At 36.8% G+C, this 23,173-nt stretch overlaps 1 protein-coding gene across 4 annotated transcripts in view; it reads left to right on the top strand.

The window, feature by feature from the left end:
* The window catches only part of LOC131425091 (cAMP-specific 3',5'-cyclic phosphodiesterase), a 111,113-nt gene that overhangs the window by 26,782 nt on the left and 61,158 nt on the right, over positions 1-23,173 (top strand). Inside the window, exon 1 of one of the 4 annotated variants that reach the window (XM_058586678.1) lies at positions 6,999-7,583. The exons of the other annotated variants lie outside the window; for them this stretch is intronic. Within the exon in view, the coding sequence (XP_058442661.1) occupies positions 7,528-7,583 (56 nt within the window). The 5' untranslated portion in view covers positions 6,999-7,527. Of the gene's footprint in view, positions 1-6,998; positions 7,584-23,173 lie in introns of those variants that run through there. 4 annotated transcript variants of the gene reach the window in all.

Below are 23,173 nucleotides of genomic sequence, written 5' to 3'. Positions count from 1 at the left end.
GAATTTTCAACCCTTTGCACACAATGATGAACAAAAGCTGAACATTTCTGAAAATTTTAAGTGCGCGTAGGGTGCTTGAAATGAAAAAAGGTTGCTAAATTTTTAGCTCTTACAATCTTATGCTTCGTTGATACCACCACCGATCCTGAATTCCTGAATTATGGGGTTAAGATTTACTAGGCTTTTCCGACATTGAAAATAGTTGTCAAAAACAGAAAAGGAGCTACATAGCATCAATATCTCATGCTAACGGTTATGAGAAAGGCATAAAAACATCACTACGAGAATTGAAACAGATTGAGTAGAGAATAAAAAACCTGTTTTCATCCACCTAGTCATTTAATGGTGCCTTTCTGATTTCCATTTAGTGAGAAATAGGTGCAAGTTACGTATTTGAGCTTTGACAATTTGTTTCCGGAACTGGAGCCCGGAGAACATCATTGTCGTTAAACGCCTTTACGGCCATAAATTAGCATCCTGTTTCAGTGTTACTTTTGTATTCGAAATTCAATTTAAATAAGGAGTAATATTTTTGATACAGCAGCATGAAACATGCTTCACAGTATGCATGTGAATGTTATATACTATTTTCATTGATTACATCTCTACACAACCGGTACGGTATTAATACGCTACCGGCTGTTGGAATTTCATATAGGTCTATTGCACCAATAGTCATCGCATTAGTAGAGTCGCCATATTATTTTGCCGATTACTCGACTTTTATCAACGAATTGTGATAAAATCGGATACAATATATTAGATTTGTGTAGTGTTTTCTTCTACCATACCAGCACGAACAATCACGGTTCTGAATCATCACTTTATATCACGGTTTCGAAGATTTGACAGGTTGTAATTCCGGAACCAAAAATCGGAGAACAATAAGGCTTAAATAAATCATAGTTGTGAAATTCGGTTCACTCAATTTGATAAATCAAAGTGAGTTCCATCTTTGGAATATTTCTACACTACTTTCGATGTTTTTTTAAAGAGCTTTCATTTGAGTCCCAGTTTGTAAAAATCGGTGCAGCAATCTCCGAGAAAATTGAGAGCACATTTTTTTATTAATGAGCAACTTTGTAGTGAGTGCACAGGGAAAGGTAAAAAACCCTTTTAATCCTCCTAGTGGTGCAATGATACTTTTATCATATCACTAAAATTTTCATATATAACACTGTGGTTTCAAAATTTAAAAACAATTTCTCCCGAGAATCGGATGCGGATGAAATTCGATAGTAACCTTTTGAAACTACAATACCGTTCACTATCTCAATTTGTGAAAACGGGTTAAGCCATCTTTGAGAAAAATTCGTGAGTTTCATTTTGGAGTTTTTGACCACTACAAGGTGAGATGAAAAAACTGCAACCAACTTCAGACTGCTGTCATTTCTAAACCGCTCGTCCCACAGCTGTCAGATTTATTCTAGTGACAGCTCATTATATTATTTACAAGCGCACAAAAGCATTTTGGTGGGAATTTTTCAGAAAAAAAGTTATTTGTGATGGAATTCAAGTGTGATAGTGTGATTGCTTTGCATTTGGCTGGAAAACCACAAGTGGCTATCGTTAGAGCCCTCCAGCATTTAAAAGTGAATAAATCTTTTGTGTCTCGTACCATCGCTCGTTACCGTGATACTGGTAGCGTAGCCCGACGTCAAGGAAGTGGACGAAAAAAAACAGCAACATCGGCAGAAATGGTTCGAAAAGTGAAGAAGCGAATTGAACGAAATCCGCGTCGCAGTGGCCGAAAAATGGCTCGTGAGCTGAACATATCGCAATATGCCATTCGGCAAATATTGAAAAATGAGCTTGGACTAAAGCCATTGAAGTTCCAAAAAGTGCAAGATCTTACTGATGCGCAAAAAAAAGTTAGACTCGAAAAAGCTAAAGAGTTGCTTCGCTTGGCCGAAAGTGGTGAACTGCCGAATTTGGTTTTCTCCGATGAGAAACCATTCGTTATCCAGCAGTTTGTAAACAAACAAAATGATCGTGTTTACTTGCCAGAGAGGTCAGCTGAAAATTTGCAACTTCGGTTGGCCACCAGAACTCAAAAGCCGGCCATGGTGATGGTGTGGGCCGCCATAACAGCCGATGGTCGCTCGCCGCTCGTATTCATCGACCGTGGGGTCAAAATAAATGCGCAAATCTATCGCGAAAATATTTTGGAGGGAGTTCTGAAGCCCTGGGCACGCAAACATTTCGGCCGCAGACCTTGGACATTCCAACAGGACTCAGCACCATCGCACTCAGCACGCGCCACCCAAGAATGGTTAAGAAATGAGGTTCCTCGCTTCATTTCCACCGCACAATGGCCACCAAAATCTCCGGATGCCAATCCGTTGGACTATTGTGCCTGGGGTATTTTGGAAAGCAAGGTTGGCACTAAAAAATACCAAAGTGTCGATCATCTCAAGCAAGCGCTTCGCCGAGAATGGGACAAAATACCGCAGAGCCACTTTCGGGCAGCGTGTGATGGTTTCATTGGCCGTTTGAAGGCCATAGTTCGTGCCAAAGGTGGCCAATTCGAACAAATCTAAACCGATTCTCAAATTTGATGTTATTTCCGACATTTTTTGCTTTCATTCAATAAAATTTAAAAAAAAATGAAAAAATTATGGCGTTTTACTTTGTTGCAGTTTTTTCATCTCACCTTGTATTCCCAATACTTCTGGAATCGGGTTCCCGGTATAGCCGAAGTCGGTTCCTCTGATCATCAACTAGTACGATCAACAAATTGAAACAGTTTTGAGTCCAATTTAGCCCATTTACGCCCGTATCTATTTTTTCCAAAAGATAACGAAAGCCAGGCGCGGTGGAGAAACATTCTCCGGTGTGAAAATGAAAAAGATATGGACATGTATGGGTTAGAGAATGTCTTATAGTTTTGCATAATCGCGTATAAAGACCACTCATCATCCTGTAATTCTGGAAACGGCAGAAAAAAAAGCAACCTATTGTATGTGCTCTTCACTCTGAAACTCCGTAACCGGAACTCAGATACATGAAATTTCAAACATGTGCTAAGAGGAGATAGTGTCTCTCATTTGATCTTAACTTTCGCAAAAATCGGTACAGCCCGAAAACTGCATTTTTTGTCACATATACACATAGACAATGCGTAACATTTCTTTGTGCGAAAGACAGAAACTATAACACTAAATCAGCACGATCACATTTATCCGCACTTTGCTGATGAGTGAGATGTTCGTTACTCAAATCGCTGACTTCAAAATTAAATCGCTTATAACGTCAAGGTATTTTTCATTTTCACTAAAAAATCCGTTTTGCTCTGCTTGCTTCGGAGTTACCTCTTTCATTTTTGACGGACGTTTAAAATTTTGATTAAATTAAAAATAAAAGCTTTAAATTGATTTTGTCAAGCCAAGAATTACGAGTAAACATTTAACAACATGAAAATTTTTATGTAAAAATAACAAACCTGCCACTGGAATTATCAAGCCACATTATTTCTAATAGTAATATCAAATAATTTGTATTTGGTAATATTATCAAATTATTTTGATCCACCTAATGGTGTAATGATGCCTTTTTCAATTTCATTTTCATCTATATATTACAGAAGAAGTTCCTCGAAATACTACAAATTTAAAGCTTTTGAAAAAACTTTTGAAGATTTCTGTTCCATAATACTACTACATTGATATACTACATTTGAGTTCAAGTTAGTGAAAACCTATTCAATCCTATGTGAGAAAGTGAAGTGAGCTACATTTCATCACATTCGATTATTATTGTCGATACTTCTGGAACCGAAAGCTGGATATCGGTATAGTGACATTCGGTTCATTCAATGACCTACACATTTTTTTACGATTCTCTATGACGATTTGAATTGGAATAAAATATATTGGTAGTCGGACTTGGATAAAATGCAGCAAACCATTTATGGAACTATCAATGGTTTGTTTGGTTATAAACTCTCATGGTCTGCAAACTAGAGAAATTCCAGCCAATATAACGAGGTAGCTTATGAAAAAAATATTCTTGAACTGTACTGGACATTTTTACACTAATCACTGAATCTAATGGCGTTTTCGTTTTTAATTTGCACTACACCGGTGCAGTGCTACACTGAGGCATGAATAAACGAACAAAAATGACGAAAACATAAACAGTAACCATTGACTACAATTAACGATTCCATTGCACAGAGCTACACCAAACTTTTGATGAGTGCTACACCAGTGGTATCGGTGCAGAAAAAGTGTAGCACTGGTGTAGTGCAATTGGTAAAAACGAACGGTTTAGGTGCAGCTTTCGCTACACCGGTGTAGTGCAATTTAAAAACGAAAACGACATAAGTTTGTGAAAATCGGTTTACCCATTTCCCAGAAAAAAAAAATTTTTTTTAGATAACACTAAATCTCGACGTTTCATGCAATTTTAAGATTTTTAGCATTAAAAAAACTTTTCGATTTCGGAAATTTCATGTACTCCCCCTATGGTGCTTTTTCAAGATCGATGATTTTCAAACTTTAACTGCTGGGCAGCACCCCTTACCCATGTCCGATTTCGCTCAAATTTTGCATGAGGACTTTTTTCGAGGTGCTTAAACTTTTGAGTATTAGCGCTATACGAAATTATATGTGATCCCAAAATATTGGCACTCTTATTAACGTTAGAGCGGTAAAAAACGACGTGTTTTGTCGGTTACGTCACTTATACCATTATATCTCTGGAACCAGAAGTCACAGCCATTTAATCTTCAAACTTGATCAATGGCCCGACAGTAGCTTTCAAATGAGCCTAAGTTTGTCAAAATCTGTTTAACCATCACTGAGAAAATTGAGCGGTTTAAATTTCTTCGAAAAGTGCACACACATTTTCCGATCTCGTCGAACTGAGTCGAATGGTATATAACACTATGGGTTACCGAGGCTCCGTTCGAAAGTCGGTTTTTCCAGCAATCCTAATATCTTTCTATAGAAAAAGGCAGAAAGTGAGTATATGATATTTGAAAGAAACGTAAAAAACTAGATAATGCTTTATGCTGTGTTTTCATTGAAATTCAACAATACTGATAGATGCACTTCATTTTTTGCTAATAGTTTGATACTTCACAAGCAAACAAACTCGAATGCATTTATAAGATTTGTACTGAGAACATAATCTCTTCGGCATTTTTTATATCGATATTGAACGATTATTTTACTCAAAAACCGGAAACCATAGTTCCTTTTTTTGATGCAAAATGAAACTAGAGGCAACATTATCTCAATTTTGCAAAATATAAAAAAATTGCTCATAGCATAAATTATTTGTACTCGGCACATGTACAGAGGTTGTTTTTAGGTTGAAGTTTTATTTCACGATATCTGGTATGCTGCTAAATAGCAACAGGGATAAGGGATAATTTCCCCAATAAAAATGTATAAGTTTAATGTATCGAAAAGTATTCATAGGTCGCCAATTCTCGGGAATATATTAAATTCTAATTTTTTTTAAATTATTGTGTAAAATAACAGAATAAAAATTGAAGACAATTTTTGAATGGTGTAAATGAATAAAATTACACTGGAACCTCAGTTTACGCACAGAGTCGGAGTCGCGTAAGTTGAATTTCTCATAAGTTAAATTTAATGTCGCGTTGTTTAATTTTTATTTTTATTTGATTTAAGTTAAATAACATATTAAAATTAACTACGTTCATATATAAATGTATCTTGAATAATCTGTGTATGTTCTGAGACTATGTGAATCCGTATGAGATGTTCCAAGATCCAAGAACTACTTTGAATATTTTCCTTAGAGTCTACCCTGCTTCACAGCCAGAACTACAACAGCTTGTGTTTATTTTTGTTTGCTGTGCATAGCATAGCTACACACTGCTTATTTGCCTATTTGAATCTATTATACAGATGTTTTGCTTTGTCTCAGAACTTCATTTTGAACAGGTTTTAAGATCTACTCGAGCATTTATCAGTTATATACAATTTTTGATTTTATTCGTAGTCGTGGAGATAATTACAGAAAAAATTGAAAACAGATTTTGAAATCTACAAAAAATTTAAGATTTAAGAGTACAATTATTTTGTTATTGCACTTGGTTACGGTGGTAGATTTTTTGGTTGAAACAATTTTATAGTCGTCTTTTCAGTGTTCCGGTGTTCAATTAAAGTAAAAGCAAGCACTTTCCGTTTCAATCCAGTGAATGAATTTTTCCTCTAGCCTCAGTTTTATAATTGGAAGGAAGTAATCTTAGAGCAAATTCAGCAGCTGCAAGCTTCATATGGGTGGTCTATAATGTAAATGAAACTGAAACAAACGTATCCCCAGCAATCCGTTTTAGTTTTATTTATTCGACCAGTTCTACTGTCAAATTTAAAACTGGTATACATTGCCGTTCTATTTTTTCTATATTTGAAACACAGATAAAACGCTGCTGGGACTACCAGTTTATTTTGTTATAATTTCTAGATTTAAATTTTAAAACTTACATAAATTATGCATCTAGAACTAGAACACTCCTGAATATGCCCTTATGTTGTGTCTGCGATGTTTTTATATATGAATGATAAATAAACGCGTTCAAAGTAGTAGCTTTGATTGTTCGAAAATGTTTCTAATTACATGGTTTAAGCTGTGATATTCACGCTTTAATGCTACTGTTCCTACATTTGATGCGAACGATAATGTTACATTGCTACTTGAATTAAAAACAGGGTCGAATTCTTGAATTATAGAACAAACTGAACTGATGAGAGTCCAAAATCTAGCCTGTAGAAATGTTATTCATTTATATCCTAAATTTTTCACGTGAACAGGACAAAATACTTTCTATTTTTATTGCAATTATATTACAATTTGTTGAATTACACCTTGCATTGTTTTTTCTAACTGCTGAATCGCTTATTTGAAATTCTCACAGTTGAACTGCTCCAGCTGTGTTTTTCACAACAACTCTTATTACTTGCGAGTGATCAATGTACTAGTTGGAAGTGTATATTCGAATCGCTATACACGCCCAGAAGGGCATTCACTAACGATATTTGTTGACGTAGAGCTCAGTTACGTTCTTCCATTTTATTGGACTGCGATGAGCAACAAGCGGTAGGCGTGATAATTCAGTGTAGGAGATGTATAATTATAAAATATACTTTAAATTTGATTTGTTTTCGCATCATACTCACTGTTCTTCCAGTCTGATTTAAAGCTTGAACTCGAAAAGTTAACATAGTGAAACACAGCTAATCTGGTTTAAACTTAGTGACATACGATCAAAAACAAAAAATAGGATTGGAATGAAGTGATAAACGACTGATACGTTATTGTAGTATATGGTTACGATATGCTACTGCCATCTCGATTGGAAAATCGTTGGTATTTGGCGGGTAGTCATATCGATTGGGCAATGTTCCGATAATATCAAATATGTGCTGTGATTATGTCAGTGATTAAATGTTTTCTAAAGATTTTTCATGTGTTTATTACTATATGACTGGGAAGCCAGTAACCGTATTAGTTGGTGTGTAAAAAGTTGGTTATAGATTAGTAATTAGAACTATGTTACCATACTCTAAATTGAATGCTCGAAGAGCATCTAGAACTTTTAAAGTTAGGTAAGTAATTGATTCGGGGGAGAATTTGTGTTGTCGTTAGCTAGCAATTATTGACCATAAATTCTAAATGTGCAAATATATCAAAATTTCATTGATGTTCAACTAATAGAATAACGACAAATAACTACTAGCTGCATGTTTCATGATTAAAATTCAATTGGTTTCAAGCCATAATAGAGAACTCATCACTAAAATGTTATGAATACTTTCTTAGAAAAAAAGATAATTACGCTTAACCTTAATTAGAGCATGCCGTAGTTTCTTGTGATGTGATTTTATATAAATTACCATGTTAAACTGAAATTTGTTTCTATTGTTACACATTTAGTTAAGCGAATTTACATTCACAGTTGATTTAATATAAGATTTATAAACTTTGAAAGAAAAAGTTAGTTGAAAAACAATTTTGGTGTATATTTTGGTGCATCATTTCCAGTTCCAGTATCAATAATTCAAGGTCAATGATGGTCGTTTGCATTGGAGCAAAATACAACGAAAAGTGGACAACGATAAGGAACACTATGCAAATGCAGCTCTTCTAGTGGCTTCTAATTCTAATCTAAAAAACCATAAAGATTACTTCTTTGTAAAACGGAGATAAAAACCATAATTTTAGTGATAACCTAGAATAATTTGATTAGCTTTGTGAACTTTTAGCAAAGCAAAATTCGCACCAAATGAGTGCGAAAAATGTCAGTATTCGACTGCTCCGCGTCTGAGAAAAATGCTCCGAACAGTGTTTAATATCGTAAAAAATTTCCCAATCTGGCCCTTCTGAAAGTCAGATATGAATCTCGTACAGCATTTTGATAGTTTCTTTCACCGAAATATGCAATGTTAATGTATGTTACTATTTTTACTTTCGTTTGTTTCGCGCTATTTAATTGTGTGGCACAACATATTTGTCGTCAATAATTCAATCTTTAGTATAAGAGCACCGTTACATTTCTGGAAGCGCAGCAGTAAAAATTACGACATTCCTCCATTTATGTCAGTGACACACCCCCCACCCCCCCTTCCCTCTAATTATCATCGCTAAAGAATTTAGGGTTTTGAAAATTTTAATTTGCACTATTGTAAACCGAATTTTCGTAGATTTTGCTACAATTTCGTCAATTTTCCCTAAACGAAGACGAAAAAAAATCTAATAAATGGACAAATGCTGGCAATAATTTGTAAAAATAATTGACAGAAATGGATTTCTCGAACGCATACACAGTTGACTAGAAAACAACCAACGCACACACAGTTGCCTTTTCTTTTGTGTTTGAATACAATATTTAAGTTGATATTTAAATATAAAAAAACGATTTTGAAAATATCGTTGGCTCGAAATTTATTTTCAAGCTATGGTTTTTGGGCAAAGTTTCTTGAAAAGACCAAAAGCACCAGAATCGCGATGACTAGGTCTTAGGGGGTCTTCGACGATGCCGACCGGGCAAAATAAGGTCATTCGTGTAGAAAGGGCACACCAATAAATATAAATATCGACTCGGGGCATGCACGATAAACGCATACATTCAAATCAAAATTGTCTAGTTGAAAATGTGTACAGTTGAGGTCTAAAACTATAATTGAATGAAGCGACTGCCCTCTTAATTAATGCATTCGATAACAACGCATTAACATAGGTAATCATTTTCTCTACTTCTATTGTTAAGGTTACGTTGTTTTTCACATAGATAAAGAGGAAAACGAATTGAGATTACATTCTTTAAATTTGTTTTCAACTATTCAGTGGTTTTGTCTTTTGAATAGGTAGATCTGAGTGACACGATTTTTACACTGCGGAGGCATCGCTTTTGCTGAAATTAAAATTATTTCGTTATCCTACCTTGTATGGTTCCCGCGAATTCACTGCGTAAGGAAGAAAAGTCATTCTCATTAACTCTTAAGGACATCATACAAACGATCCATAAAATGGCCACTTGCTGCCGCATACCTATGTTTCATTTCGTTTCTTTGTTTTGTCACTCACCACATGTAAACAAAAGGACCATCACTGATTGAAACACAATTTTCTATACAACTTCTTGAAACTTTCATACTTTTTTTCCACCGAGTTTACAGCGATTATTTCAACACGGGTTGGTCACTGTCTGGTATAAGTATTGATGGTATTTATCATCCACTACACTGATTTTATCCCAAAGATATTTTGAAAAATATATAACCATTCGATATTTTTTCAGTTAATTTTTCAGTTCTAACACTTAGACATTACTGAAACTAATCAATGTGAAAACCTTTTCTTCCTTACAATTGTGAAATACCGTTTTTGAAACAATTGAAAAATAAAATTTTTATGATATTCATCTAAACCAAAGTTTCTACTCCAAGACATACGCAACTCTGTTTCATTTCGTACCGTTGTCAAGTAAACAAAAAGTAAAGAATCGATTTAAGTATTTCAAACTTTTTTCAAAATGTCACACACGTCTGAAAAAAGCAGAACTATTTCGAAAATCTGAAGAAAAATGAAACGGATCGTTTAGTTCAGTATGATCCCTTAGTTAAAATTTTTGGTGGCTATCAGCAGCAGAGCTAATAAAAGTCATTTTCAGTAAATAAAAATAAACGAAAATGACGGGAAATAAATGTCACTCTTAGCTACACACTTAAAAAAATCCCTGTGATTTTACATCTTATTAGATGCACATAAATGGAGCGTCGCAGTTCAAGCAAATTCACATGGAAGAACATTTAATATTGTGTCTAAAACTCCATGACATGAAATTCGTTGAAATAAAAAAGGAATATTGATAGCAATCGCCGCGACTTGAACCGAGAATCATTGGATCGCATGTACGTCTGTTAATCGACTGAGCCACAAAAGAATACATCTGTTTGGTTGGTAAAAGGTGCACTTAAATTCATACAGTCGCACCTGCTAGCAGAATGCAAGTTACAGTCGAAACAAGTAAAATTCAAGCTAATCTAACATTCAGTCAGTACAAATGAAATTTTCCGTCATTTAGGTCTTTATGAATTACGTCGTATGATGAATTCAGTCACCTGTATTATTCAATTTTTTTTGGTGTGCAGGTTTTGTGATGTTATTATTTCCATTTATCATATTTTAGACACTCTTTATGTCCAAACGTTACATATTTTCAATATATCGATGAAAGAATGATGAACGAGTGACGTTGGTAATTATGCTCGCTGTTGTTACAATGAGATTGCAATCTGAAATCGATCGATGAATGAGACAAATTTCTTCCAGTGGCAATTGCATATCCTTATGTCCAGTCTAGAAATGTAACACTCAAATGTGTGCTAACATAATTGATCCTTTTCTGGTTGAGGATATCATATTTTCGAAAGATAATGAGTTAACGGACGAAATTGAAAACGTAGTGGAATTTGTTAGTATGCATTTTTTTAATATTTAGAAATTCCGGAATTACTGATTTCTATGGTAAACCTTATTTTAAGAACACATCGTTGGAAATTTGAAATAGAATGCAGAATCCTGCGTTTATGTTCATAATGTCAATAAACACGCAATCAATAATATAAGAAAACCCTATTACATGTTGGTAGATGAAACGATCACTTAACTTATTTACATTTTTCCAAAGACATCATATTAACAAGATATCCAGCTCTCACATTTCCCGAACAAATCATTGGCAACAACATTTTTTGCGAGCATGGCGCCCTCAGGCTAGTTCGCATCGAATCTCGTACACAGAAGAAGGGAAGAGAAATGTCAAATTCGTGCGCGCCAAAATAGCAGCACTGCGCACCCATACAATTGACATGCTATGTTGAATGTAACACCGTGCGATGGCGTTGCTGAACTGAAGATTGATTTCGCTCCAAGCTGACAGGGTCTGATTTTTCTCTTACAGCTGTTTTGTATTGTTTTGTATTGTACTGGAATTTAAACGTTATGACTAGGCTGTTAAACTTGTCAAATAGACTTCCAATGTCCAATTTTCGAAATAACCGTTCAGTTTGCAGGAACGGTTTGTTGTTGTTTTTTCTCTTGCAAAAATAGTGAGAAAATTAGATGTTACCTTCATATAGAAAGAAGATTTGTTGTTATTCTACGTGAAGTAGGAGTATTGTACAGGTATGTAGTGTTAGTTTAGAAAAATAAGTGGAGAAAACTTCGAAAATTGTCCACTAAATTAATCCCACAGGGCTCCAACTCCTCATATTAAAAATGGTTTATTAATGGACCTCTGTCTGCGGGTTTGTTGAACGAAAAAAACTGACATTCGGACCACCGTTGAACGTTTTTTTTTTTATAAGAGAGGTGTTTCATTTATTTGCACCGCACGAAAAAATGCACTTTCTTTTAAGAGCAGCAAGCGTGCAAACCGTTTCATTGATCAACTGTCAGGACAAAACACTGGCACCGAGCGAATGGAATCAATGAAAAACGACATAAGTAACGCTATTTGTTCAATATATATTGTTATCGGACTAATGGGTCGATGACGAAACTTCGAAAAAATATAATAACATGATCACATTGTTACACTAAAACTCAACAATTTCCAAAATGAACAATTTCAATTATACTTTTGCAAAATTGTGCCATACAGGAAGCATGGCAGTTCTTTAATATTGTTCATCAAATTTTGCGTTCGAAAAGCATGCACTATCATTAGTTTGTAATTTGAATCTCTGTTGAATGGCCGTACTGGTAAGTCAAGTAAAGCCTTGGTATTACATTTCTTTTTGTGGAATTCGACCTTCTGTTTCAAACAGACTTCGCAGCCGATTCATAGTACACAGAACCACTGCATGGTTGGTGTTACGATCCTACTGACACTAAGAATCATTCCAGGTCACAGATCGAGCACAGGGCAACTGGCTTGCAGCCAGTGCCCTGTGTCGTGAACCACCAATACGGGACTGGCACTGGCGCTGGTGTCTATTGCCGTGAAATGAGATTTTAACAATCTTCTTCGTTATGTCGATACTGTATTGTTTTCCAAGCCGAAATCTTTGTGTGGTGCACAATCGGCACTTCAGCGTAGGATCTGCGGTACACGAATTCAATACAATCAGGTTGTTCTAAAAGCATTCAGTTCGAATGATTTAAGGTTGGATCTAGTTATTGCATGTCGAACTCAAATCGATGACCTCAGCATTTCAAGTGCTATTTATTTCTTATAAGGAATCCGGTCCTTCTGGTATTACTAGAAATACAGAAGCTGCATTAACGCAATTACGTATCCGAATTTTTGGTTCTCCATATATACATGAATCTATGCAAGCAGATCGAACTTCCTCAAGGGACACGAAAATTCGTGTGTATTGTTCTTCATAAGAAAAAATATTATTTCGCACCCAATATTGTAAGGAGATATAGTCAGAGGGATTACTCACACTTCCTGGAGTGAATGAATCTTTAATGTATGGGCATTAAAAGGTTTTAGCAGATTGTTTGGCATCCCTCATAGGATACCGAATTAACTTCTGCTTATAAGTATCGCGAATCGTTATGCATTCCTCCGGGAATGCAGATAGGTGTCTTCACAAGTGTCTAAATGTCTGATTAGAGAAATTTTTTGTTTTTGAGTACTACTACAGTTTTTCAGTATTTTCTTTTTCCATGTACAAGAACCTGCTCGACGAATTGAGAAACTGTCTCCGCCAGAACAAGTTAACTTTTTTGTTCTAATCTGATGATAACTTTTCTAGTTACAGAAATTATGCATTCGAAGAATTCGCTGAAAAATTGAAACGAGCTAAGGCTATTATAAAGCATGATGTCAATTGAATGAACTATTTAAAAAATATCGTTTTATTCTGAAAGTCTTTTCATGTAGAAAATATGCATTATATGTACGTTACCAAGATTCTTAAACTACTTCTGCATGTTAGACCTAAATCGAAATCCAATAAGGTTCTGTCAATCCTCAAGATTCAAGTAACCGGAGTGAGTAATCAGTCCTTGCGTTGCGAAATTAATTGATGCTGGGAAACGAATAACGAGACTTGATGCTGATAAAGAAAAAGTGATTAAAACAACGCGAATAGTACACTTTTCCGTATGACATTCTACCCGGCTAGTTATTTCCCGGTTGGTTAGATTTAAGTATTAATAACATCAGATCCAATGTTCAGTTGTTTGGACAGGTAAATATAAATTGGTTAGTTATCTTTTTCAAAGACCTTTAATCTTAAGGTTAATTCTGACTGGGCATCAAACGCATCCTAGAGATTTAAAATATTTTAAATGAAGCGTTTTCAAAAATCAAGTAATGTTTAATGAGTAAAGATGGAACAGGTGTTATGTCCTAAACAAGATAATAGCTGTTTTGATTATTATTCCTAAAATCGTCGTCATTGTTTCATTTCATTTGATTCTTCTGTTGAATATTGGTAATGAAGATAAAGTGAGATGCGAATCAATCGAAAAAATAAAACCGGCGTCAGTATTGTCTAGTATGCATTTTGAACGAACAGTAAAACTGGCAACGAATTTCAAGCGAATTATTTTGAATGGCTTCAATCGTCGAAAGAATTTATTTCATGCAGGTTTCATTGAAATTCTAGTTATAATTACTATTACTATTATTATACTAATCGATTCAGCTCGACGAACTGAGAAAATGTCTCTCTCTCTCTCTCTCTCTCTCTCTCTCTCTCTCTCTCTCTCTCTCTCTCTCTCTCTCTCTCTCTCTCTCTCTCTCTCTCTCTCTCTCTCTCTCTCTCTCTCTCTCTCTCTCTCTCTCTCTCTCTCTCTCTCTCTCTCTCTCTCTCTCTCTCTCTCTCTCTCTCTCTCTCTCTCTCTCTCTCTCTCTCTCTCTCTCTCTCTGTGTGTGTGTGTGTGTGTGTGTGTGTGTGTGTGTGTGTGTGTGTGTGTGTATGTGTGTGTTTTTTTACAAGGTGAAATGCACTTACGCACAGTGTGTGGGACTCTCCACAGGACTACCACTGTGTAATTGGAACTATACCCACTAAAACACCTTGGATCTTCAACCCTACGTTCCCGGAATTACCGTTAGGTATTATTTCGGGGTGGACGGCTATCGGTGCTCAAAGCACCCTTCCCGGACTTACGTATCGTCATGGACGTCTGCGTCGTTCTCTCCTACTTTTTGGCTATTTATCACTCGACTTTGAGCCACTCGTTTCGATACAGGGGATCGACCAGGAGGATGTCGAGGTCGGTCCGGCGATTCCGGTTGGAGCTGTGTGTGTGTATGTGTGTTTATATGTATGTGCATGTATGTATGTGTGTGTATGTGTGTTGTCAACAAAGAGGTCGAGATCTCAGAGAAGGCTGGACCGATTTTGATCAAACTAGTCGCAAATGAAAGGTCTTTCCGTCACCAGGAACGCTATTGAATGGTTTTGAGATCGGATGTTTACTTTTTGAGTTACACGAAGTTTTATGTCAAAATTATCATTTTTTTGACATTATCTATCACAATCGACCTTGAAAACAGAATATGTTTTTAGACTTGGATGTCGCATGGTAAATGCTATCCAACAAGCCATAGATTGTTGAAATCCGTCCGTCCGAAATTTTCGAAATTTTTAACGGAGATATCGATAGTTGTGTGTTAACAACTTTTTCACCTATTCCTGCAGTAGGAGTTTTGAGCGCTGTATGACAAAGCAATGCTGGGGAGCAACGTGAAACACGATTTTTTATACTGTTACGTACAATTGTTTCTGAGTACCAAAAAGACTGTGTACGATACTTTTTCATGACATTTTGTCTCGAACCGGTTTTAGCACGGTCCGTTTTCGGCAATATAATCGTTAGAATATGACATATGTACAACAGATGATGGCAGCATTTTCGAGTTGAAAGCAATTCCATAATTATATTGATTTAAACTACTTACATGCTGGAAGAACATAATACCCATATACCATTCGAATCAGTTTTTTTATTCAATAATATAATATAATTTTTAGGCACACTGCTTAAGCTCTAAGATGCCAAGGGTATTTTCTAATCCAAATTAACCACTAACTTAAAACTAGAATAATACTATTAGGTATTGGGGTTGCGGGTTCATCTGCCGGAAGCCTTCTGGAAACGATATCCGCTGGATTTTCCGCTCCTGCTACGTGATTCCATTCGCAGTTCTGTGTGGCATGCTGAATCTTCGACACTCGGTTAGTGACAAACGTTAACCACGTCGATGGAGGAGATTTCAACCAACTTAGGACTGTCGTTGAGTCTACTCAGAAATATGTTCTCACTGTAGTACGCAACGACTTCGAAATCTTCTTGTATAATTCTGCAGATAGCAGAGCCCCACAGAGCTCAAGACGTGGGATGGACTGCTGTTTAATAGATGCTACTCGAGATCGCGATGTTAGAAGTGCTATTTTTATCTCTCCTGGTAATGCGAACGAATGTAGGCACAAGAGCCATAAGCGAGCTTGGAAGCGTGTTGGGAAGTACAATCAGCCTTTCGATACGTAGTTCTAGTAATAGGGGTAACTGAGAGCAGTATGAGATCCACTTATTTTTCATATTTTCTGGAAGTTCTTGATCCCAATCGACTGATTTACTGTTTTCGTTCTTCAAGCTCCACAGTGCCTGCATGAAGATTTTTGCAATTACTATTACCGGACTCACTAAACCTAGTGGGTCGAACAATTTCACTATGCAGAAGAGTGTAGTACGTTTGGTAATAGCTGCAGAAGAATTAAAGCAAGGCGTTTCAAAATAATATCTCAGACAATCTGCTTGTGGTTCCCAATGTAATCCAAGTGATTTAATGGTCTGATCCTTGCTGAACTCAACAGTCTGTTTCAGCGCTCGATTATCTTCTGGTATACCTTCTAGTGCGCCCAACGAATTACTGGCCCACATTCGAAGCTGTAATCCTGCTGAACCAAACATTGCTTCCATTTGAGTACGCAGTTCAATGGCCTCTTCGACGTTTTTTCCACTTGAGTGAAAGTCGTCCACATAAAAATTCTCACACGTGACGGTGGCTGCGATAGGATACTTCAGTTGTTCATCCTTCGCCAGCTGTTGAAGGACTCGTGGTGCTAGGTACGGAGCAGCAGCGGTTCCGTAGGTTACCGTTTTCAACTCATAAATTTCGATTGATTCAGCCGGTGACGAACGCCAGAAAATTCTTTGTAACGGTGTATCGGATGTATACGAGATCGCATGATAATGGAACGCAAATCATCTTGAATAATTGTAATTGGAAATAAAAATTGAAGTTTCAGGTTTATTTAGTTTATTTAGTTTATTTTGGGGAGCAGGGAAAAGCCCGATGGAAATGAAATATAGCAGTCTCTCTCTAGCAGGCATAAAACCTCCTCATCTTTTGTATCAACAGATTACAATGATCCAACAGATACATTTACGTTTAAAGCTAACAATCAAAACTAACAGTTAAAGCTAAACTACTAACCCTGTAACTAGTTGATGACACAATATTACAGCATTTCAGAGCAGCTTCTTTGAAAGGCGAGATAGAAGAGAAAAGTGGATATGAAGATGGAAGTAGAAGGTTAGTTGAGGGAGCAGTGAGTGAGCGTGGACGAACGTCGGGGCTAGAACCGGCATGTAGATCTAATTAGTGATCAAAAAGATGGTGGAAGACGGAGGAATTGGGAGGGAGGACGAACAGGTTAGTTTCGGCGAATCTGATTAAGGTTTAAGATGAGTTTCACTTAAAATAACAATATCGGCTTTATTCTCTTGAAGAAAGTCGGACGATTCAGCAGTGAGCAAGCATTCCAATTTACTACAACCAACTCATTATATTGCATATTCGATGATGAATTTGCCTAAGGCGTTGATTTGATCTAACCGCGTTCTGCAGTTTCGTAGTTTTGTTGTCATTGTTTCAAAAATGACGATCAGTTGTTCAGCAGATAATAAGTCACCAGAGTCATTCTTTGCTTGTGATTGATTATTGCCCCATCCAGGAGGGATAAACGATTATTGCATTGCAAAATCCATGTCCGGTTTTTGCTCTCAATGTTTTTATCCGATTTTTGCATTCAAAAATACTTAAACGGGTTTTCCAAACTAAGTTGCACTTATCCGATTTTTGTTTTCAGCCCGTAAATCGAGGATTGGATGTATACACATATCAGTTTGCATTCATCGTTTGTTAGCCAGACCCAGAATGGGGATTTGACAATTTGATGACGATTAAAGTGTATAGTAATTGTTTGTGAGAAAAAGTAAGCAATCAGTACTCAAGGTTTGACATTTTCTTTATTGATTTTTCGCATATACTGGCGAAGAGTATGCGTATTTCAATAAAAATAAAAGGAAACCCCTTCCGACATGCTTCAAATCCAACAGGTGTGCACAAAACGATGTACATGAAGGAATATTGTCAATTTCCACAACGTTGGTAAGGTAACCGCACACATATGCTTCTAATCCTTTTCATCTATTCTATCATTTCAGTCCATTAACTAGAGTTAAATTTGCTGTCTTCGAACAATTCTACTTCTGCATGTTAGACCTAAATCGAAATCCAATAAGGTTCTGTCAATCCTCAAGATTCAAGTAACCGGAGTGAGTAATCAGTCCTTGCGTTGCGAAATTAATTGATGCTGGGAAACGAATAACGAGACTTGATGCTGATAAAGAAAAAGTGATTAAAACAACGCGAATAGTACACTTTTCCGTATGACATTCTACCCGGCTAGTTATTTCCCGGTTGGTTAGATTTAAGTATTAATAACATCAGATCCAATGTTCAGTTGTTTGGACAGGTAAATATAAATTGGTTAGTTATCTTTTTCAAAGACCTTTAATCTTAAGGTTAATTCTGACTGGGCATCAAACGCATCCTAGAGATTTAAAATATTTTAAATGAAGCGTTTTCAAAAATCAAGTAATGTTTAATGAGTAAAGATGGAACAGGTGTTATGTCCTAAACAAGATAATAGCTGTTTTGATTATTATTCCTAAAATCGTCGTCATTGTTTCATTTCATTTGATTCTTCTGTTGAATATTGGTAATGAAGATAAAGTGAGATGCGAATCAATCGAAAAAATAAAACCGGCGTCAGTATTGTCTAGTATGCATTTTGAACGAACAGTAAAACTGGCAACGAATTTCAAGCGAATTATTTTGAATGGCTTCAATCGTCGAAAGAATTTATTTCATGCAGGTTTCATTGAAATTCTAGTTATAATTACTATTACTATTATTATACTAATCGATTCAGCTCGACGAACTGAGAAAATGTCTCTCTCTCTCTCTCTCTCTCTCTCTCTCTCTCTCTCTCTCTCTCTCTCTCTCTCTCTCTCTCTCTCTCTCTCTCTCTCTCTCTGTGTGTGTGTGTGTGTGTGTGTGTGTGTGTGTATGTGTGTGTTTTTTTACAAGGTGAAATGCACTTACGCACAGTGTGTGGGACTCTCCACAGGACTACCACTGTGTAATTGGAACTATACCCACTAAAACACCTTGGATCTTCAACCCTACGTTCCCGGAATTACCGTTAGGTATTATTTCGGGGTGGACGGCTATCGGTGCTCAAAGCACCCTTCCCGGACTTACGTATCGTCATGGACGTCTGCGTCGTTCTCTCCTACTTTTTGGCTATTTATCACTCGACTTTGAGCCACTCGTTTCGATACAGGGGATCGACCAGGAGGATGTCGAGGTCGGTCCGGCGATTCCGGTTGGAGCTGTGTGTGTGTATGTGTGTTTATATGTATGTGCATGTATGTATGTGTGTGTATGTGTGTTGTCAACAAAGAGGTCGAGATCTCAGAGAAGGCTGGACCGATTTTGATCAAACTAGTCGCAAATGAAAGGTCTTTCCGTCACCAGGAACGCTATTGAATGGTTTTGAGATCGGATGTTTACTTTTTGAGTTACACGAAGTTTTATGTCAAAATTATCATTTTTTTGACATTATCTATCACAATCGACCTTGAAAACAGAATATGTTTTTAGACTTGGATGTCGCATGGTAAATGCTATCCAACAAGCCATAGATTGTTGAAATCCGTCCGTCCGAAATTTTTCGAAATTTTTAACGGAGATATCGATAGTTGTGTGTTAACAACTTTTTCACCTATTCCTGCAGTAGGAGTTTTGAGCGCTGTATGACAAAGCAATGCTGGGGAGCAACGTGAAACACGATTTTTTATACTGTTACGTACAATTGTTTCTGAGTACCAAAAAGACTGTGTACGATACTTTTTCATGACATTTTGTCTCGAACCGCGGTTTTAGCACGGTCCGTTTTCGGCAATATAATCGTTAGAATATGACATATGTACAACAGATGATGGCAGCATTTTCGAGTTGAAAGCAATTCCATAATTATATTGATTTAAACTACTTACATGCTGGAAGAACATAATACCCATATACCATTCGAATCAGTTTTTTTATTCAATAATATAATATAATTTTTAGGCACACTGCTTAAGCTCTAAGATGCCAAGGGTATTTTCTAATCCAAATTAACCACTAACTTAAAACTAGAATAATACTATTAGGTATTGGGGTTGCGGGTTCATCTGCCGGAAGCCTTCTGGAAACGATATCCGCTGGATTTTCCGCTCCTGCTACGTGATTCCATTCGCAGTTCTGTGTGGCATGCTGAATCTTCGACACTCGGTTAGTGACAAACGTTAACCACGTCGATGGAGGAGATTTCAACCAACTTAGGACTGTCGTTGAGTCTACTCAGAAATATGTTCTCACTGTAGTACGCAACGACTTCGAAATCTTCTTGTATAATTCTGCAGATAGCAGAGCCCCACAGAGCTCAAGACGTGGGATGGACTGCTGTTTAATAGATGCTACTCGAGATCGCGATGTTAGAAGTGCTATTTTTATCTCTCCTGGTAATGCGAACGAATGTAGGCACAAGAGCCATAAGCGAGCTTGGAAGCGTGTTGGGAAGTACAATCAGCCTTTCGATACGTAGTTCTAGTAATAGGGGTAACTGAGAGCAGTATGAGATCCACTTATTTTTCATATTTTCTGGAAGTTCTTGATCCCAATCGACTGATTTACTGTTTTCGTTCTTCAAGCTCCACAGTGCCTGCATGAAGATTTTTGCAATTACTATTACCGGACTCACTAAACCTAGTGGGTCGAACAATTTCACTATGCAGAAGAGTGTAGTACGTTTGGTAATAGCTGCAGAAGAATTAAAGCAAGGCGTTTCAAAATAATATCTCAGACAATCTGCTTGTGGTTCCCAATGTAATCCAAGTGATTTAATGGTCTGATCCTTGCTGAACTCAACAGTCTGTTTCAGCGCTCGATTATCTTCTGGTATACCTTCTAGTGCGCCCAACGAATTACTGGCCCACATTCGAAGCTGTAATCCTGCTGAACCAAACATTGCTTCCATTTGAGTACGCAGTTCAATGGCCTTTTCGACGTTTTTTCCACTTGAGTGAAAGTCGTCCACATAAAAATTCTCACACGTGACGGTGGCTGCGATAGGATACTTCAGTTGTTCATCCTTCGCCAGCTGTTGAAGGACTCGTGGTGCTAGGTACGGAGCAGCAGCGGTTCCGTAGGTTACCGTTTTCAACTCATAAATTTCGATTGATTCAGCCGGTGACGAACGCCAGAAAATTCTTTGTAACGGTGTATCGGATGTATACGAGATCGCATGATAATGGAACGCAAATCATCTTGAATAATTGTAATTGGAAATAAAAATTGAAGTTTCAGGTTTATTTAGTTTATTTAGTTTATTTTGGGGAGCAGGGAAAAGCCCGATGGAAATGAAATATAGCAGTCTCTCTCTAGCAGGCATAAAACCTCCTCATCTTTTGTATCAACAGATTACAATGATCCAACAGATACATTTACGTTTAAAGCTAACAATCAAAACTAACAGTTAAAGCTAAACTACTAACCCTGTAACTAGTTGATGACACAATATTACAGCATTTCAGAGCAGCTTCTTTGAAAGGCGAGATAGAAGAGAAAAGTGGATATGAAGATGGAAGTAGAAGGTTAGTTGAGGGAGCAGTGAGTGAGCGTGGACGAACGTCGGGGCTAGAACCGGCATGTAGATCTAATTAGTGATCAAAAAGATGGTGGAAGACGGAGGAATTGGGAGGGAGGACGAACAGGTTAGTTTCGGCGAATCTGATTAAGGTTTAAGATGAGTTTCACTTAAAATAACAATATCGGCTTTATTCTCTTGAAGAAAGTCGGACGATTCAGCAGTGAGCAAGCATTCCAATTTACTACAACCAACTCATTATATTGCATATTCGATGATGAATTTGCCTAAGGCGTTGATTTGATCTAACCGCGTTCTGCAGTTTCGTAGTTTTGTTGTCATTGTTTCAAAAATGACGATCAGTTGTTCAGCAGATAATAAGTCACCAGAGTCATTCTTTGCTTGTGATTGATTATTGCCCCATCCAGGAGGGATAAACGATTATTGCATTGCAAAATCCATGTCCGGTTTTTGCTCTCAATGTTTTTATCCGATTTTTGCATTCAAAAATACTTAAACGGGTTTTCCAAACTAAGTTGCACTTATCCGATTTTTGTTTTCAGCCCGTAAATCGAGGATTGGATGTATACACATATCAGTTTGCATTCATCGTTTGTTAGCCAGACCCAGAATGGGGATTTGACAATTTGATGACGATTAAAGTGTATAGTAATTGTTTGTGAGAAAAAGTAAGCAATCAGTACTCAAGGTTTGACATTTTCTTTATTGATTTTTCGCATATACTGGCGAAGAGTATGCGTATTTCAATAAAAATAAAAGGAAACCCCTTCCGACATGCTTCAAATCCAACAGGTGTGCACAAAACGATGTACATGAAGGAATATTGTCAATTTCCACAACGTTGGTAAGGTAACCGCACACATATGCTTCTAATCCTTTTCATCTATTCTATCATTTCAGTCCATTAACTAGAGTTAAATTTGCTGTCTTCGAACAATGCGTGGGCTCATGTGCTCGGATAAAAAGCGACTCGAATTTTCGTTTCACTCAAACACATGTATTTATCACGTGCGCTTTGCCACGATACTCTTTCTAAGAAACCAAGATAGTGTATTTAAATCGACCCAGAAAACTGTAGGTGGCTTTTCGTCTAATGAGATGAACATACGTACAACATCCCTTTAATGACTACAAAAGAGGTGAACGTATGTAGCTGATGGCAAGAATTCTGTGTATTACACATTTAATAATAATTGAATATAATAAGTCCTGTGTCCGTATAAAGAGGAAAAGTCTGTTGAATCAACTCATATTAATAAATACAGAGGGGTCTCGTACAACGCGGTTCACCGGGCGCATGAAAAACGAATCCGCGTTAAACGAGACTCAGAGCATATGGGATTTCGATTGATTGGGGCTGTGGGCCGTTATCTTGCTCCTGTTAACCGATAGCTCCAAACAGTCTTCGGTAAACTTGTTGTAGCATACAATTAGTTGAGAACTACTCCATCAGCGGTGTTTTGAAAAGAGCAAGAAACAATTCATACGAAAACAATTTGAACATGAAATATCGCAAACATTTTAGCATCTGGAATCTTCAAACAACTTTTCGAGAGACTTAAAGTTTATGAGCAAGTTAAAGGTATATTCCGGAATCACTTCATCACATGAAATTAGTGTGCTTGCTATGGTACAAATTTCAATATCAAAATTATACTGTTCGA

This window comes from Malaya genurostris, chromosome 1 (assembly GCF_030247185.1).
Source record: "Malaya genurostris strain Urasoe2022 chromosome 1, Malgen_1.1, whole genome shotgun sequence".
In the NCBI taxonomy this organism is placed as follows: domain Eukaryota; kingdom Metazoa; phylum Arthropoda; class Insecta; order Diptera; family Culicidae; genus Malaya; species Malaya genurostris.
Note: the sequence above shows the minus strand (reverse complement) of the source record. Positions and strands in the feature narration are given on the sequence as shown.